We start from the raw sequence: 19,785 nt of genomic DNA, 5'->3' as shown, positions 1-19,785 counted from the left end.
TAAAAGATTTCTCAAACATTGAAAATCATTGTATGTTATTAGCTCGTGCTATTCATTAACCACTACATGGTTGCTTGCAAAGCTGGTATTGTTGAATGCTACAATTTATTTCATTCATACATAAAAAATGGATTGATCACGAGAAAATTTTCAGAGATGAGGCCCCGACCCCACTAGAATAGGTTCACCGGCTTTCATTTTGTTGACGAGGGGGAAGATAGCTCAATCTTAAAGGGCAGATTGTGGTAATGGTGTCAACGAGGATTAAGCATTTTGAAGTGGAGAGTTCTGCTCATTCCCTCTGATACTCGATCATTAATACACTGCAAACTTTTTATTTAAACGCCATAATCTAACTGCAGCACCCTGCAAACTTATCAGGCAATTTTGAAATTCAACTGTGATCACCGGCAGAATATTCAAGGTAGCAAAACAGCATGATACCAGTTCAGTGTCTTTCTTTTGCAATTATCAAATGAATGATTTAAGGAGTCAATTTCAGTATTTTATGGTGAACTGATCAAAAGTCTTTTTTAGCATATAGTATAGGAATATGCAACTGTTAGAGAGGTTATTGTTTTACAGTTGAAGTTAGTTACAAGTGATCTTTCTTTCCTTTGTTGTGCTGCTCTGTCCATATATATATGAGCTTTCTAAGAGTAGACACCGTTTCTTGTTAGTTTGAAAAACAACACACACAGTACCACAGCTGTTCAGTTGTATCAACTAATTCCTAAATGCTACTGCTAGCAAATAGTAATGCATTCTGTCAACTTAGCAATAATAAAAGTTCTGTGAATGATGCAAGTTATGGTAACCTAATAAGCAATACCGGTTCCTACAGAAGATACATTACAGCAGAACCAGAACAATCTGTCCAAAAGATTTGAAAATGAAATGACATTTTCCTTCCCCTACGTGCTAATGTCTTGCGAAAAAAGCTAACCAGTCAACTCAAACATATAAGATTGGCTTCTTACCCCACCAGAACAATGTTGTTTAATGGAATTTCATCATTTTCTTTTGATTATAATTTACAACTATTAAAAAGGATTAAGTTTAATTCAACTTTACGGGAGTTTTACACCTACTACTTATATAATAAAATATTTTTATCTTTATCTGGTGTAACATCATCAACAACACAGCAAGTTAAGAATATAATTGAAAAATGGTTCAGTGTCGCCCCCAGAAGACAAAATAAACTTTGATGTATATATTAAAGGATCAAGCGTCTAATACGGATCATTAAGTGATTCTGTTGAGTATCAAACATCCATCACAACACAACTATTGAACTCTATTAACACAACCTCTTTGCTAGTGGAAAAAAACCAGGCAAGCATGAAAAACCAAATCCAAACCTAATCATCTTCAGCTTATCAGTATGCAATTTAAATATGCCATTATCATTAAAACTAAAAATTCCAAAATAATATTCTTCCAACTTGCTAATTCATTGCTACTCCATCCATTTAGTATAATACTGAAAACCCAAGTTCCAATCTTCAAGCAAAATTAAGCAACCATTTAAAACCAAACTATGCTAAATTATTACCAGAGGAAAAAAAAAAATATACCTTGATGTAAACAATAAATAGTGGAATCAAATGGTATCTGAAAGCTCCCGAAGACGTTTATCCAAGTCCTCCAATTTAGCAGCCCAATTTGCATTTATGGACAGTGGACGAACGTTGGTGTAATCCACAGCAGTTTGTCCGGTGAGAGTGCCCACAGAGGATTCGTCCCTCCGATGCTCCTTCTTATTCTTCCCGTGCTTCTTCTTCTTCCCAGCACTCGCTCTCTGCAGTGCCCAAAGGATATCTGACCCACTCATATCTCCTTGTTCTGTTAGTTTCGGAATTGGAGTCGAATTGGAACGGAGAGTTCCCACAAGGTTGTGCCCCAAATTCCCACCCCTTTCGTTGGCGGTGGCGGAGACGCCGTGGCTCCGCCTCCATGAGGTGGCGGAGACGGAGGGAACAAGAGGCTTGTGAAAGGGGGTAGCGTGGTTTGGGCAAAACCACATCTTTTTTTTCCTTCTTCTCTTTTACTTACACTTCTTCCTTTTTAATTATATTATTTTATAAAAAAAAAATGTTTACAAATATAAAATAATCTAATGTTGCTTTCTTTTGAAGTGAACTTGGTTGACATTTAAAATATATTATAGTTACTAAGATTTGGATTAAATATATTAATTTTAATATTTTAAAATATATTAAATGATTTTTTGATAAAAAAAATCAATATGTTGAATAGGCTTAATCACTAATATGTTAAGAAAATAATGTTTTTCAAATTGTTTTTTAGCTCGATTCTTAATTAATATAAAATTATTGATTGTAGGAGTGTTATAAAATTTGAATATTACATCACTATTTAAATTTAAGAAAGAGTTAAATTTATAGAAATAAAAAATATTTTTAAAAATTAAAACATAAATAATAAATAAGTTCAATATTCATTTGATTTAAAGGTTACATATTTTCACATGTATTTAGTGAACTTGATTTCGAATTCCTTCTAACAGCTTAATAATATATAAATATTATATTTGAAAAAATGACAATACAATTTTGAATCTAATGTGGATGTCTTGTTTTGCAATGAGAGAGCTCTTTCAATCACTTTCTTGCTATTTGTGGTTTATAGAATGCCAATTGTCTATATGTCTTTAGTTCATAACAAGAATGAGTGTTATTTATTTTGTTCTTAAAGATCGAATGCTTTTGCCTTTTAGTGTTTATATTTGAAAATTATTTATTTTAGTTTCATACATATTTTTAATTTGTTTTAGTTCTTACATTTTTAATCTGATTTTGTTTTTACAGTTTTGAACAATTGGAACTAAAGCACGTTAAAAAAATTGTGTTTGGATGAAAATGAGTGATGTATAAAAAATAAAACATAGAAATTATGAAATATAGAAACTAAATGAACAATTAAATTTCAAAACAAAGAAGGAAAAAATAAAATATACAATAATGCTATAATATTCATATGAAAATTGAATACTCTACCGTTCGACATCTTCGTTTCTCGGCTCAATACATGCCAGAGAACACTGATCACTTGGACAATCGATTTGCAATTATCTCGACCTTTTGGCCTTGAAAAATCTGCGAGTTGATGTTGTAAAAAACACCTTGTGAATATTATCATTTGCCAATATATTTTAAAGATTAAATCATTGAATAACTCAACTATATGGATGAAAGGAAATATCAAAATCCAAAGGAAGTCCAATACTATTCATCATCTACTACTAAGTCCATCATATATATGTATAAATAGAGCATTCAATGGATAGGAAAAAGATAAGTAAACATAACATTAATAACTCACTTGGACACATAAAAGTTGACTTGAGTGTCGGGAAATATTTTTGCATGTTTTTGTCCCCACACTGTATTTCGAAAAGACATTGACGGGAAGACCGAGAATATTTCAAATCGAACATATGAGAGCAGATTGAAAATACTACAAGCTGAATATAATAGAGAAGATCGAAAGGAGGAGGTCGAGCGAACACATGAGCACAAAGCACAACATAAGTTGATTGGTATGGAGTAGTTTTAATGGATTCTTTAAGAGATATTGATGTTGATAGGTCTTCACGAGATTCTCTTCAAAAGTAAACAAAAGAGACATTATATTGAAAGTAGAATAAATATTTATAATATTAAAAATGTACCATATGATGCTTCAAATCACATATCTCTGTCGTATGTCCAAAAGTTAGCTTATCATACAAAGATATGTATACAAGATGTGTTGCGTTGGTTAGTCAGATAAAATACTTACGTTTCTTGAGATTTGATGCTTAAAAAAATCACATTTTATATTTTGTTATAAAACAGTTAATCAAAATTAAATGTGACTTATTAGACTCTAACATGTCATCTGATAGTTTTGAAAACATTCAACAATATATTTTTATTAATATCTAAATAATAGTTAAAAGAAGATAACTCAAATATTAGAAAATAGCAATCTCAAAGGGTCGTGGTTGATAACATTTTGTGTGGCCTTTGCGGGGTGAAAGAGGAGACAACAAAGCATTTGGTATTTGAATGCATAATTGTTTGGCTTGTTTGAAATCTTTGCTATGCTTAGTTAGGGCTGAAATCGATAGACCATATTGCTTATGCCTCACATTTCTTGCACTTTAAGTTGATTGGTGCTCCTACATCTGTTAATTTAGTTTTTGGAAATGTATGGATTGTTTTGGTAAATGAAGTTTGACGACATTGGAATAAACACAGTGATCGATCATTATTAAATCTCTTCTATGGCTCAATTGAAAGTTTGGTCTTGAGTTACCTCCAAAGTTCCTTCAACCTGTTTTTCCTTTTTAGATTGGAGTATAGACCCTCTGGTACATATGTTTTCGATTAAAAACAAGTGATTTGTTTTAAGTTGATTAGGTGCTTATTTCGCTGTTTGCAAAGGATGTCGTTTCTGTTATGTTGAGCTAATTGTTAAGTGTTCATGATGTATAAGGATTGAACCACCTTTAAAGTGCCACATATTTTTTATTTTTTTACCAATAAAAAAAAAAAGCAATCCGAACTTAGACTTCATTGAATTTTTCTTTATTGATTGCAAATAATTTCACTAATAAAAAGTTGATTACAATTATTTTCATTTTCAATTTTGGGTAACAAAGAGTTAGACCAAATTAGTTAGTTTGTTTTTAAATTACGTTTATAAGAGTATGTTGGACGATTGACAACCCTAAAATTTGAGTTAGAATTTTAAATAAGGAATAAAGCTGTGATTTAATTTACCCTAATAGCGGATTGCGTCTACCTAGGGAAATATTAATCAATGCAAAGATATTTGGATTTGCAGTAAGAATGTCAAACTACTAGACACTATTTTTGTTAAGAAATTTGTAATTAATGATCACGTAACACAAATCAGGATGACAACTAATCCCATTAGTATTATCCAACTGTCATCATGCAAGGATAATACGTTATTCATATATAATTTTTTAAGTTAGAAGAAAAAATATACAAGAGAAATAATTCTCACGTTATTCTGTCAAATTTTCCTCTATTTCTTAATCTTTTAGTTTTTTTTAGTTTTTTTTAACCATATACTGATCGGATTCGTATGACACTTAGATATCCAACACCCGATTAAAACCGATCAAAATCTTTTCATCCAAATAGAGAACTAATGAGTTTTTTTTTAACCATACATCATACATCATATCCCTATAACACTTGGAGATTCGACACCCGATTAAGACCGCCTGAAACCTTTTTATCCAAACAGAAAATTAATGAGACTAATCAATGATCAAACACTAGATAATATATCTTTAATTATGATATAAATCCTTAATCTGACCCAATAACAAATGTGCATAATAACCATATAATTAACACAATTTTCAAGAATTAAGTACGTCGTCATCTAATACTAATAACACCAGTGCCAAATACCAAAATTTTATTTGATCATTGAAATGTTTTTTGCAAGTACCATCCGAACCTAAAATTTACAGAGACGGAAAGCAGAAAAACGAGAGAAGTACGATGAGATCATTCAAATAACAAGGAAAAAAAAATAGGTTGACCAATCAACCGAAAATAAACACCATACAAAACCACAATGTTGTTTTCTAAGATGTGGAAGTGTAGTGTGTAGAAATGTGTTTAATTGGAATGTTTTAAATTTAAGATTAGAGATAGAAAAGATGAAGGCAATGAAGAAATTGAAGTAATAATAGTTGATGAAGTAAATAATGAAGATTGTGTTGATGGATAGACATTAATTAAGAAGTGGTGGGAAGATTAAGATGAAGGGGATAGTTGTGGATGGAATCGTCCCAGGGGTTGCCACGCCATTCAGTTAACTCCGGGATGTCCCGCACGGCCTTCCACACGGCGCTGTTGCACTTGAAACCCGACCCGAATGCGATCTGCCAGACCCGGTCCCCCTTCGCGACCCGACCCTTCGCCTCCGTGTACGCAAGCTCGTACCAGAGGGAGCTGCTCGAGGTGTTGCCGAAGCGGTGGAGCGTCATTCTGGATGGCTCCATGTGCCACTCGCTCAGCTGCAGATTCTTCTGCAACTCGTCCAACACCGCTCTTCCACCGGCGTGGATGCAGAAGTGCTCGAACGCCAGCTTGAAGTCCGGAATGTACGGCTTCACCCCCGACATCTTCAGCACCTTCCTCCGAACCAGCGACAGGAAAAACATCAACTGCTCCGAGTATGGCAGAACCATCGGCCCCAAGGTTGTTATGTTTGTCTTCAGAGCATCCCCTGCCACAGCCATTAACTCCCTCGCCAAACACACCCCTATTTTTCCGGTATCGTCCTCTTTCTGATAGACGCAGTTGTAGTTCTTGTCGTCGGCACCCTTGTGCGTTCGGACGGTGTGGAGCAGCTGGTACTTCGATCGGGACCGATCGGAAGGCTTGTTAGAGAGGAGGACGGCGGCGCCGCCCATTCGGAAAATGCAGTTACAGAGGAGCATGGAGCGGTCGTTGCCGAAGTACCAATTGAGGGTTATGTTCTCGGTGCTGAGAACCAGCGCGTAGGAGTTGGGGTTGGCTTTGAGAAGGTCCTTGGCGAGGTCAACGGAAATGAGCCCCGCACTGCATCCCATGCCGCCGAGGTTGTAGCTCTTGATGTTGCTCCTGAGCTTGTAGTGGTTCACAATCATGGCGGAGAGAGAAGGGGTAGGGTTGAACAAACTACAATTCACCACCAGAATGTCAATGTCCTTCGGCTCAACGCCCGTTTTCGCGAAAAGCGCGTCCAACGCCCCGAACATCACCTCCTCTGCCTCCAACCGCGCCTCGCTCATGCAGAGATTCGGCGGCCGGGAAGTGATTCCCCTGGGTAGGTAAGTCTCGTCGCCCAAACCCGCTCTCGTCGAAATCTTCCTCTGAAACTGAAGAGACTCTTCCTCGAAACCCCCGCTCTCTTCGGTCATCTTCAGGAACGACTCCACCGAGATTTTCCGCTCCTTCTCCGGCTTGTAGCACGCGAAGTCCACCAGATACACCGCGCCGGAGCGCTTCCACCGGAAGAGAGCGGCGAGGGAAAGGATTGCCGCGAAAGCCGCCGCCACGGTCTCGGCGTCGAGCTGGTGCGAGCAGAGTTTGGAGAGTTTGAGACCGGTGAGGGAGAAGCTGAGAGAAAGGGTGATGGCCAGCATCACAATGCTGGCTGCATTGCATGAGTAACCGTATCCCAGTCCCAGCTTCACGTACTTTATCTTCACCGACTGAAGAAAATCGGGGAGACGGCGGCGGATTCTGATGACGGCGGAAGAGGAGTCCTTGAAGTTCATCTCCGCCGTCAATCTCTCCTTGTCCATGTCTATGGTGTCGCCACCCATGGTTTGAATTTGGTGATGCAGAGGAAGTGTTGTGTTGTGTTGTGTGTTTTGTTTGATGTGGAAGTGATGGGTTTTCGTTGGCTTATAAAGCCGAGACTAGAGGGGTGTGGTGTTAGGAGGAAGCTGAACCATTATTGCACTTTCGGAAAAAAACAAAATCCAAATCCTCAAACAGTCTTCAACAAACATAAACATACTACCTTCATTCTCATCACTTTTCTTCATCTTCTTAATTAATCTTGTGCTGGTAGTTTTGAAAAGGGTTAATATATAGCTCAACAACTTTCTCAAACCAAACTCTCTTTTAAAACAAACCAATCTATTTTAACTTCAACCTGGGTTTTTGCTAATAAATATGTCTATTAATAGCAAATAATTACACATTCCATTGGATAGGCAAATTTCACTTTTCATCAGATATTCTCCAATCAAAGAGTTAATATAACAACTCCAATTTTTTTATATAATCACGTATAAACCTAACAAACACTCATTAAGATAGACTCGAAATGACTCTGATACTATATTATAAAATAGACTTTAAACTTAACTCAACTCTATAAAACTGACTAATAAGATAAAATATGCCTCCACTTATATATAATAAAATATTCACATCTCTAATCGATATAGAATTTCCAAAATTATATATATTTATTTCTATAAACTCGTTAACGCTCTTTTTACATTAGGAACTGTATGTATGAAAGTATGATTTTCTTTCTCCAAATAATGGGGGCTGTCATCACGTGTGTCTGTTTTGCTCTTTCTCCATTTGTTTTTACAATAAAATCTTTGCCGTATGCATTTGATTCAAACTTGATGCTCTTAACACGCAAATATGAACCAAAAGAAGAGAGAAAAGAAAGAAAAAAGAAATTGATGTCTATTTTTGGGTGCATATATTGTATTGGCCAGTGTAGGAGATGGCGAAATTTGGAAAAGTGATGGAAAACTGGTAGTCGTTGGTGGCTAGTCATCATGGAACAATTAATGGTATTCTGCTAACTTGTCAAAACCTCAACCCCATTTCAAAACTTCTAAATAATCATCAACCATGATTTGCATGAAAATCATTGCTATTACCTCTACTTATCCATATTTACTTAATTACGTGCAGTGTTTTTTCTTGGGTTATGGAGCTTATGGATAATTTCTTTGTTGTGCACGTTTTTCTTCTTCTAAATTACTATAACTCAATCATGCAACAAACCACACAAGTTGGAAGAAGTTGGGGAACAGTAATAGAAAGTAGCTTATCTAAAATCATTCAACTGTTAAAGCCAGGAGTGGGAGTTATGAGTTTGGTAATGGACGGTGGATTTCAGAAACTGTTTGACTTTTTCAAGTAAAATTGGATTGAAATGACCCATTATCTCTATCTAAGTTGGTGGAGAAGTCATTTTAGGCCAACAAAAAAAAATTCGAAATTACATAATCACCCACTAAAAAAAATCATTGAGACAAAAAAATAATTGATACAGTAGTGCATTCATACAGTAGAGTATACTTCGTTAATTTCTATGTTGTTCATTCTTATCAGTTTAATGTTACCTTTGTTGATGTCTATGTTCTGTGGTTGAAATTTCTGACACACCATTGTCTAGAGATCATTTGTTTTTACACTTGGTGTTTCATTGATGAAGATCCTTATCCATTGGAAAACCATGGACCCTAACAAAACGTGGATTACATGCTAAAGCCATGCATATAAGGTGCATGTAGTTCACCGACCTTCTTCAACTCTTTTATTGTTTTTTTATTTGGTTGACCACAAACCATGTACTTTGAAGCTGTGAGTTTTGCAACCACAAATAATGGTGTTTATAATATCAAACCATATCATAAACTTTAAGATCTAAGAGAACACACTCTAATAAAGGAGAATACAATAATGGGGAGATATTGTGTCTTTCTTAAATGTTTACTTAATATGTACAAACACTTGTATTAAATAATTATTAATTTTAGAGACAAAAGATAATATCTACCAACATTAATAAAAAATCATTAAACATAAATAAATTAATTTTATAGACAAAAAATAGTTAGTCACTACATTAATTAAATTAGATATTATTTTAGATACCACAAATTATTGATATCTAAATTTATTTTTATTATTAATAAATAATCTTTAAATTGATGTCTAATTAGCTTATTAGTGTTTTAGTTACCAATTAATTATAGCTAACAAATTTTAGTTACCTACTTTATAATCTAATTAGTTGGTAGCTAAAACATTAATAAGCTAATTAGCCATCAATTTAAAGATTATTTATTAATAATAAAAATAAATTTAGATATTGTGGTCTCTAAAATAATATCTAAATTAATGCAATGATTAATTATTTTTGTTTTTAAAATTAAATTTTATTTAATTGATTTTCTTGTAGTGAAAATGATCTCTATTTAAATATACTTTCCAAATTAAATTTAAATTTGATTTTCATTATTTATATATCGTAAATTGATGTTAGTTTTTGAGATCTCCAACAAAATTACAAAAAATTATATTTTTCTACATCTTAATTTTTTTTTAAATATTAATAAATAAAAATTATATTTAAAATTGACACTCCAATAGTTTTTTTTCAAGCTTCTTGAGTTGTGGGTCCAGTTTTCTTTCTTGATACAATATCTCTAATTCTTGAAAGAAGGAAGCCAAGATTTGGAAACTGGTCCCTAGAGAGTGAAGGGTAAGGCTATCTCCAACTTTCAGAGTTTGAAATCTTATTTGAATTCATCACATTATTTTTCATATTTTCCTATAGTTTTTAATTCACTATAAAAGTTTGATTAAATCCACACTTCAAAAATAGATTTAAAAAGAAATGTTTAAACTTGATGGGTGTATGATTCCTATATGGAGAAAAACAAGTTATCTTTGAAGATGGTGGGTTGGTTGGAGGAATGTGACAGTTTGAAATGTGCAAGTTGATAATGGTCCCCAATAACATAAATGAAATACAACAAAGCTTCATAAGCACATGGCAATGGAGTTAGCAAGTGAGATTAAAACTTTTGGGTCACAATGTCCATAGCTTCATATATGAATTGTCATTCTCCAACTATAAACTAATTCAATCAATGTGTATCAAAATAATGACAATCATAATCATGAGCTACACCTTCTCTTGCCCAATTAACTACTCACATGCAATCATTATTTTTTTTAATCACCTTTTTGTTATTAGGGTGTGAAACTCAATCCATTTATATATTATACTCAATTCAAAATATTTTTATTCTCTCAACCTTTTATATATACATATATTATAATGGAATTATGATATTCACTAGTTAACCAAAATTAATGTTAACCATAATTAGAATGTAATATTGTGATATTATAAAAAATATATAGATACTAAAAAGTAAAAATAAAAATAAAAATAAAAATGTCAACTTATATTATATAATTAAGTAGATAAACATCTAAATCATTCGAATACAATTCAGATGACACCTACATAGTTAAGACTAGTAAACACTTATAATGAAAAAATAAAAAATATGATAATTACAGGATCAACCTACTTTCAAGATAACTCAAAATTGAGCAAGTGACTCAAATTCAATTTTATCCAAATTTTTAGTATATATTTTTAACTTAATGTGATTTAAAGTTGTGATTGTTGTAAGTTTAAAGTGCACCAATTATCCTTCAAATTATAATTTAATTATATTACTTAATTAGTTGTGTCTTGATTTATTAACTATAACTTTTTTATTAACATTTGATTTAAAATTGGTATTAAAACTAAAGTTATTAGTCTCATTCTCAATTAAAATAATTATTAAAAAAATATATTATAAAATGCATCAATTATACTCTTATTATGAATTATAATTTTTAATTTAATAATAAATGTTCGATCCAACCATAATAAGTTAAGTTGGTTCATAAATATCTAAATTCCCCTATGTTAAAAAATATTGAATTTAAGAAAAAAAAATTAAAAACAAAGAAAAATATATTTAAAAAGTAAATAACATTCTATAAATCAAGTAATTAAAAATTATAAGAAAAAATTATCATGAATGTAATGTGAATAAATTAACACATAATTCACTACTCTAACAGAAAACTCTAATGTAGCTTCCAAAATTTAGAGTTGGCTAAACTAACTGTAATGCGACACAATATATTTATATTTTTTTAATAATGTATAATGCGTCAAATTGTGTATATAAAAATTATTTCAAAAGAATATTAGAATTGACTTAATCCACTCTAATAATGCTAAATATGTTTTGTTCAATGAATTAGTATTAATGTAATTGATATTATTATATTATTTATTTTTATTAATAAATATTTTTAAGCATCGTTCTAACCAACACTATTCTTAATTTTTGCAAAAAAAAAGTGTGTTGGTGTTAATTAATTGAATATTATTTTATTTTGACTTCTTAAAAATTAATGAAAATATTATGGTTATTGAGACAAATATAATATATCTATTTATTTAATTTAGTGTCTTTGTCTCAAATTTAAAAATTACAAATCTATTCAATTTAATATTTATCTCAATATAAGTTTAGCCGACATTAGTATTATCTAATATCAAAAACTCAACGTAAAGAAAATCATGAATAATTTTATCAACACAAGATATTCGATAATCACAATTTTACGTAGTCTATTTGTCATTTGTGTAAGCTTTCCGTCAATATTAAGTCCAAATTTTCTTTGTAAGAATTCCAATTTCATTAGTGATCTTCTTGAGTTATTGACAATATAGATGTGAAAGTGAAAATGATTTATATAAAAAAATAGGAATATATAGTATTTTTTTTAAGAGTTGAAAATTTAATTAGTCACTTAATTTCGTCACTCTAATAATAAATAATAAACAAAATAAATGAATCAACTTGACACAATTTATTTATTTATTAAAATTACACATTTCAATGAGTTTCAGTAATTAAGATCCTTAACAAATTATAGAAAATATTGTAAAAAATGTGAAGAAGAGTATTGCATACTTTTATGGTTAGAATTATGTGCAGTAGTTTTAATAAACACAGATAACCCAAATCTAAGTGCAAGTATTATACACACTCTAAGATAATCCTACTTCTACTAATTTCTCCCTATTTACATTCTACTCTAAGATGAAGAAACAACATCATTTAACCATATAGACTCTGCTTTTCTCAACCAGACACTTCCAAGGATTTTGCAAAGCACTAGTGTTCCATGAACTGCAGGATGATAATGGCACTAGAAACAGAACACAACCGAGTTATGAATTAATGAAACAAATCATTGAAGAAGTGACCCTATTAAAGAAATGTTACATTAAATACCTTAAAGCTTCATTTTTTTCCTTCAGTATGCCACACAATGTCTTGCAACCCTGACGAGAAGATTTTGAAGAACTGCATATATAAACCAAAGAGGGTGTCATCATATTTTACTTGAAAAGCAAAGGAATGTAGTACTTAGTAGGAACTTTCACATGCCTTATGAAACTCTAGTGTATCACCCCCTGTCTTTCTCAGCTCCACCATGTGCACTGAGGGAGCCACTTCGAAAACCTGAGGACAAACACAATCAATTCGGGTCAGAGAACCTTGGAAAGAAGGCCAACGAAAATCTATTATCATATGTTCTTCTCACACATTGTGATTAAAAGGTTGAACAACTGGACGTTAAGCTTAATTCAATCTTATAAGATGAGGTTTGCACTTACTTATATATTATTAAATATTTCAATCTTTGATCGACGTGAAATTTCTCCAACAAATACGTAAGATTATACATTATGGTGATCGATAGATAGACTTTAAATATTTCTAATACCATATTAAAAAATGAGCTATAAACTAATTCAACCTTATAAAATCAATCGGCTTTTAAGGTTTGTATAGGTTCTAAATGACTTTGATACTATATTAAGAAGTGAACTTTAAACTTAGTGAACTTTAAAGTTAACTCAACCTAATAAAATCAGCTTATAAGATAAGATCTACACCCACTTATAAATTATGAAATGTTATTATCTCTAATCGTGAAATTTCGAACAAAATTACTTCAATTTATGTTCAAAATATTATTAGATACTTTAGAGTCAATATGCTACGGTTAGGCAAAAGTTGATCCAGAGTTGGAATCAAATAATTATTGTAAAAAAGTGTACTGCCTTTAGATCTCCCGTTGTCATATAAATTACTGTCACTTTAAAGCCAGACTAAAAGTCATGTCAGACCAGAATTGATCAATTTCTGTGAAATGAGATGATTTAGGTAAAGAAAACTGGAATCATTCATAACCAATTTGTGGTCTTGTGACTACGGATTCAGATCTTTTATCTTATCTCCTAATTGAATGTTAATAACTCATCAGAATGAAAGAAGTTATTGGCATTTAAGAGGGAGAGACAAATTTTTGTTCTGACCTGCCCTCCTTTAATCAGAGACAAGAAAAAGGGACAGAAAATTTGTCATATGACCACAAGCAACAAACAGAAACAAAAAAAGCTTTTTCCTAAATAAATGTTTCAGTACCTCAGTAGCCACTGAAAGGTGACCCTTCCTCCCATTGTGGTCACCTTGCAGCTTCATCTGCAGTATTTAAATATAAGTAACAATACTCTACAGCACTACAAAGTAACAGCTCTTAGGAAATAGACAATACAGACCAATGTGAAATGCATAGTAAAATTGAAGAGAATCACTGTTACCTTATAATTTTTCTTTTGTACAATAAACCCCAGTGGCTTGGCTGCTTCCTCGATTTTGCACATAATTTCATTTGCAGGGCACTGTGAAGTAAAACAGGTTTCTTGCTGCACTTCATCCTACAGGGTCGAGACACAAAAATCAGAAGAAACAACAAGCATCAACCAGAAGGAATAACATTTTATCGTCCTCTTCATGCAATGAACAAACTACTACCTTGAATTTAGATCTGATTAAGAAATAGAACACAAATTTATCCTGTACCGGTTAGGACGACCGGATGGAATGCGGTCGCCGAACAACGTGAGAGTACCCTAAGAAGATTAGCAAGACTAATCAACAACTAAATACTAGATAATACATTCTTAATCACGGTCCATATCCTTAATCTGATCCAATAACAAATGATCCATGATAATCATATAAATAGACAAAAATTTCAAGAATCAGGTACGTCATCATTTATTACTAAATACGTCGAGTGCCGAATACCGAAATCTCACTTGAACATCGGAATGCCTTTTGTAGGTACCATCAAAGTCTGGAGTACACGGAGACAAGGAGTAAAGAGGCGGAAAGAGTGCAAGGAGTTCATTCGAAGGGAGAAAGAATTGACCGACATCGTAGTCCACAAATTATCACAGGTGGTTAGTTAAATTTCATGGAAACTGACAGCTGGTGATTTTAAAACAACATTAAAAAAAGCTAAGAGATGCATAAAAACGTCAACATGACCAAAGAACAAAGCATTCTGACATACCGTTTGCATCTCGAGCAAGTTGTCAAGATTGAAACTTTGTGATCTAGAAATGAACTCAAAAGCATTAATGTGGACGGGTTTCACTTTCTTTTCTGTCCCTAGATTTTTCTACAAACCAAAGTGAATGAATAAGCAGCAGAATTTCCACATGGATGAAAGAAGAAGTTGACTACAAACGTTGGCTAAAAATGAGTACATTAGACTCGTTGAAAGCGACGGCTACATCATCTAAACTTAGGTCCTCTTCCTCACTGAAACATGTTGGTTTGTATCCTTTCTTGAACCACTCGTCTTTTAAGAGCTCAGGAATTTTTATCCTCTGCAAAAAAGCAAACAAAAGAACTTGAAGGGTACATTACAGGAAGCAATTGGCTACAAACAGAATCATAAAAATACAATAGAAATGGCCCAATAGGAAATGAAACAAACATTCAAAGCTAACCGTTCGAGGGTTTGGGTCTAGAATGCGTTTCAGCAGTGCCTTTGCCTGTGGTGGAAACCATGATGGACAAGAGAATTCTGCCTTGATAATCTGAAATATCAGAGTATTCATATGTTGAAAACCATTCACCAAATTACAAACTGATTGAAATTGAACAATTTTAAAATTGTATAGATCAAATTACAATTGTAAACTGGTCTCTTTTTGAAGTTTTTGAAGTTCTGAAGTAATGTTTTCCCAAATATAATAGTGTTTATAGATTTGGACTTGTATAAATAATGATACATTCTCATGTCATAGGTAATAAAAATCTCAAATCACTCACTTTCCTGAACAGAGCCATATGAGTTGGGCCATCAAAGGGCAAGAACCCAGCCATAAGTACAAAGAGAATGACTCCACAAGACCAGATGTCAGATGTTGAACCAGCATAGCCTCTATTATGAATCACCTGATACAAATGGCACATAACATATACCATTTACTGCAAGTTTGAGGGACTTAAGACCAATGTAGTTTACAATGTCATTCACCATGTCAAGAGTTAAGTCCTAAAGTAGATACCTCAGGAGCAACATAATGTGGGGTTCCACATGCAGTGTGGAGCAGTTCATCGTCCTGCATTATATAAGAATTTGAGGAAAGTGAGGCCAAAGGTCACATGCAAGTGAATCTAAACTAAATAGCTGAAGTGAAAAGTAAAATCAGATATTTTCAAAGCACCAAGCTATTTCTTCTACAAAACAATCAAAACCTGAAAACTTGACTGATATAAGCCTTGTAACTATTTATGATCTGCACACGAATCATGCGAGGTATGTAAATTCTAAGAGAAACAATCACAGCACCATTTATGGATTGTCAAGAATTCTAGTGAGACCTGAGATGCTATTAAGATTAAAGATTTTTTTTTGTAACTTTGGATAGTGTCTAAGTAAAAGGACAAATAACATGAAACGTGCATCAACTTAGTATGGAAGAAATTATCTTACTTTCTGCGAGTACGTACTCAATCCAAAATCTGAAACTTTAAGAACACTGTTCGAGTCCAGAAGAAGATTCTCAGGCTGCAAAATACAATGAAGATGACCATAAAATAATTAAAATCCTGATGAATCCTATATCAATCTATATTTAAAAGTAACGGTGCTTGAGAGAGAAGATTAAGGAGTTGAAAGACCTTCAGATCTCTGTGATACACGCCTCTACTATGGCAGTAGTCAACAGCATTAATAAGTTGTTGGAAATAAGTTCTAGCTTCATCTTCTTTAAGTCTCCCCTTTGCAGCCTAGAAATCAAAGAAGCATTCCAAGAATTATATGTATCAAATCCAGAAATATTTTTTTATTGCTAATAAAAAATAAATAAATAAAAACTATTTTCGAAGTGTTACTATACTTATACATAATTATACATATGGAACATCTAGTCCACAATTATCCAAACAAAAACAATAATCCCTCGTAACAGTAGAAAGAAACATTTTTTCAATCTAGAATAAATCACTTGTTTTTAATCAAAAATATGCAAAACAAATGATCAAGACACCAATCTGAAAAGGAGAAATAAACTGAAGGAATTTTCGAAGTAACCCAAGAACAGACTTTCAGTTGAATCAAATTTCGAAATTCATTTTTCTTTTAAAAATATGTTTATTCCGATGTTGTTAAATATCACTTAACAAAACAATTCAGAAATTTTCAAAAACACCAAACACATTAAAGTACATGAATGTGAGAAATGATAACACCAAATAATAAAAAAAAGACCAACATAGGTATCTAAAAAAATAGAGTAAATAAGACTTACTATTTTGTCAAATAGCTCTCCCCCATCAAGTAACTCCAGAACAATGTAAATCTTTGTTTTGCTAGCCATCACCTATCCTTTAATAAAGGACATATATTGACTGAATAAAGTGATGCAGTGGATTCAAAGAATGAGAAAACATTAGTTACATTATATCCACCATTTGCAACTCATGTAATCTAGCTAATTACAATATATATGCCTATCTATCTATGTTTAGAAGCACACATTTTTACATGAGAAGCGTGATAAAACTCTAGTTGAAAATCAGTTTCATAGAAAGAGTTTTCAGAAGAGCCAAAAACGTTAATTAAAGAAAAAAAAGAGAGTGGTGTGTGGTTACAAGTTGCTTTCTAAAGAGACTAAAGTTCCCTCAGGACCATGAAATGATTTGTATTAATTAACGTTGAACAGTTTATCAACTAAACCAGATCAGTTGTGGAAGTTCATAGTGAGTTCAACAATTTAGAATCCGATTTACAAAAATCATCAATTTTCACATGAACTTGTTGTGTCAGCATGGTTGTATGTAGTGATGATTCCATCTAACTTTGAAATTACAGAAACTGTTTGAAACTTTTAGCTATTTCGACAGTATCACGTGTAGAGTAAGTTTCATTGGATAGTGTGACGCTTTTTGTTCTTTTTGTATTCATGCACATGCTCTTTGGAGTCACCATATTTAGTATTTTTTTAAGTACTTTACGAGTACTTTTTATATTATATTATTTATCAGAAACACTAGAAACACGTTCTTTTAAGAAAAAAAAATTGATTAAAATTTATTACAAAACTAATAATCTCGTAAATTTTACATTTTATTTCATAAATCTCTTTCGTGGTTTCATAGCTTTTAATAAATTTTAATTAATAAAAAATATACTAAAAATAGTTTGTTAAAGAAATGTTCTCTCAACACACCTATTTATTATTTTTATATTTTTTCTATTTTTTTCTAGTTAAGTGTATAATAAATTTGAGGTGTGGAGTACACAGATAATTTTTATATTACTTTAGAAAAAAAAATAGGATGAGTTTGAGAGAGTTACAAAACTAAATCATTTTAATAATTGAGCATATATAATTAATTTATTATAATCAAAATCAATTTTTGTTGGATTAAGCTTACTAAAAATTTATTTTAAGATAAATAGTTTTTTTTGGATGCAATAAAAAAAATCAATGTTTACACAAAGAAAAAAAACACTTGTTGACAAAATCATAAGATATAAATTTTAAGATTGAGGAAATCAAGTTATTCTTTAGAAAAAAAATTACTTAATTTCAGTTACTATTTAAATCATCCAACTTATTCTATAAACATAATTGAAAAATGAATTTTATAATTTTGAATGAATTTAATTAATGAAAAACTAGATGTTTTTTTGTTATAAGAAAAAAAAATAATAAATATGATTTATAAAAAAAATAATATCATCTAGGAAGACATTTTTAACAACAATAGAAAAAAACTAGATGTTAAAAGAGATAATATACAAAGAAGTGTTTTTTTAATGAACAATAATAAATAAATAAGAATCACTTCAGGATAGTCCAACCTTATACAGAAAAGTATGAGATCAATCACGTAATATACTTACGAAGGAGTGTATAATATAAGAGTATGGTGTAGGGTAGTGACCTCAAATATTTTAGCAACGTTTGGGTGATTGATGAGTTTCATGGTTGATATTTCTCGCTGGAGCTGTTCCATCATGTTGTGGCGGAGGACATGTTTACGGTCCAGGATTTTGATGGCAACCTTGTTCCCGCTCTTCACGTTTCTCGCCAACTTCACCTTCGCAAAGCTTCCCTCTCCGATCGTTTTTCCCAACTCGTATTTCCCAACCACCATCCCATCTTTTGCTACCTTCACACTCATTTTTCTCTCTTCCTATGCTCTTTTCTTATCCCTTTCCTCATCTGTTATTTATGTGTACATGAAGCTCCTACGTGTTTAATCAGTTGCTTGAAACTTGGAATGATTGCACTTGGTTTTGTCTTAGTGGTGAGAAGCTGAGAGTACCAATGGGGTGCAAGCAAAGGAGATATGTATGGGGGAAAAAAGGGTAAAGGGAAAAGTGCAGAAGGTCCCACTGAACAGGTTGTGTCTCTCACTCATTCACTCTGGGTTTTCCCTCAACGCGATAATTCCACGTTTGAAAGTGTGTGTGATTTCATTTAAGAAATTAAATTAAATTAAATCAGAAATAAAAAGCATCTTATTGTTAAGAAACACAATCATATTTAGAAATGACAAGGTGGATTTGAAAAGATTTTCTCACTAGTTTTGCTTAAAACATGGTTCTAGTTAGTTAATTAAATTTTTTCTAAATTTACACTACAAGAAAACATCGATTTTGTATGAGCCACGGACGCAAAAGTTAAAAACGGATGGAAGCAAAAGGCAAGTAGCGGGGTCAGAAAGATGAACGCATCTTGAAAAGGACGCAACACGCAGAATCTAGATGGACGCAAAACGGACGCATATGTTTGGATAAAACCGACACATAATTTAAATTTCGCTTATGCGTCGGCTAGGTCCACGCAAAATTATATCAGATATTGACGCAAATTTTAAAAAAAAACTAGTGTGGGCCATGACCGACGCATAAAGGGAAGAAATAAAAAAAACAATTTAATTTGTTTTCTAGCCAATTTAATAATAGCCAAATGTGTATGTGTATAATGGGAGATCTTTGTGCAACATTTTTT

At 32.3% G+C, this 19,785-nt stretch overlaps 3 protein-coding genes across 12 annotated transcripts; all 3 read right to left on the bottom strand.

The window, feature by feature from the left end:
* Nucleotides 1-18: 18 nt before the first annotated feature.
* On the bottom strand, nt 19-2,065 carry LOC137820209 (uncharacterized). Of its 3 annotated transcripts, none has more exons than XM_068624147.2 (2): nt 1,581-2,065; nt 19-373 (listed from the first exon to the last, which is right to left on the bottom strand). In XM_068624147.2, exon 1 carries the CDS (start codon nt 2,027-2,029, stop codon nt 1,607-1,609), a length of 423 nt encoding a protein of 140 aa, XP_068480248.1. In that variant the 5' UTR covers nt 2,030-2,065; the 3' UTR covers nt 19-373; nt 1,581-1,606. The 3 variants fall into 3 exon arrangements, with proteins under 3 accessions (XP_068480248.1, XP_068480247.1, XP_068480249.1); XM_068624146.2 differs by having other exon boundaries at nt 19-366; XM_068624148.2 differs by having other exon boundaries at nt 19-356.
* Nucleotides 2,066-5,731: 3,666 nt separating this feature from the next.
* LOC137820206 (3-ketoacyl-CoA synthase 1) lies at nt 5,732-7,652 on the bottom strand. The gene has a single exon (XM_068624140.2). The coding sequence runs from the start codon at nt 7,367-7,369 to the stop codon at nt 5,792-5,794; it is 1,578 nt and encodes a 525-aa protein (XP_068480241.1). The 5' UTR covers nt 7,370-7,652; the 3' UTR covers nt 5,732-5,791.
* A 4,701-nt stretch (nt 7,653-12,353) lies between these two features.
* Nucleotides 12,354-19,442, bottom strand: LOC137820207 (CBL-interacting serine/threonine-protein kinase 9). Of its 8 annotated transcripts, XR_011082578.2 has the most exons (16): nt 18,713-19,092; nt 17,071-17,142; nt 16,442-16,549; nt 16,254-16,328; nt 15,826-15,879; nt 15,587-15,712; nt 15,262-15,351; nt 15,016-15,138; nt 14,820-14,927; nt 14,563-14,600; nt 14,276-14,373; nt 14,062-14,178; nt 13,886-13,942; nt 12,842-12,916; nt 12,686-12,757; nt 12,354-12,599 (listed from the first exon to the last, which is right to left on the bottom strand). XR_011082578.2 is itself a non-coding variant. In XM_068624141.2 (14 exons), exons 1-13 carry the CDS (start codon nt 18,950-18,952, stop codon nt 12,695-12,697), a joined length of 1,308 nt encoding a protein of 435 aa, XP_068480242.1. In that variant the 5' UTR covers nt 18,953-19,442; the 3' UTR covers nt 12,354-12,599; nt 12,686-12,694. The 8 variants fall into 8 exon arrangements, 3 of the variants coding, with proteins under 3 accessions (XP_068480242.1, XP_068480244.1, XP_068480245.1); XR_016515781.1 differs by lacking the exon at nt 14,563-14,600 and having other exon boundaries at nt 17,071-17,170; nt 18,713-19,241; XR_011082575.2 differs by lacking the exon at nt 14,276-14,373.
* Between the last annotated feature and the right edge of the window lie 343 nt (nt 19,443-19,785).

Source organism: Phaseolus vulgaris, chromosome 9, assembly GCF_051622355.1.
Source record: "Phaseolus vulgaris cultivar YP4 chromosome 9, ASM5162235v1, whole genome shotgun sequence".
Taxonomy (NCBI): domain Eukaryota; kingdom Viridiplantae; phylum Streptophyta; class Magnoliopsida; order Fabales; family Fabaceae; genus Phaseolus; species Phaseolus vulgaris.
The sequence above is the reverse complement of the archived record's forward strand: the minus strand, read 5'-3'. Positions and strand labels throughout refer to the sequence as shown.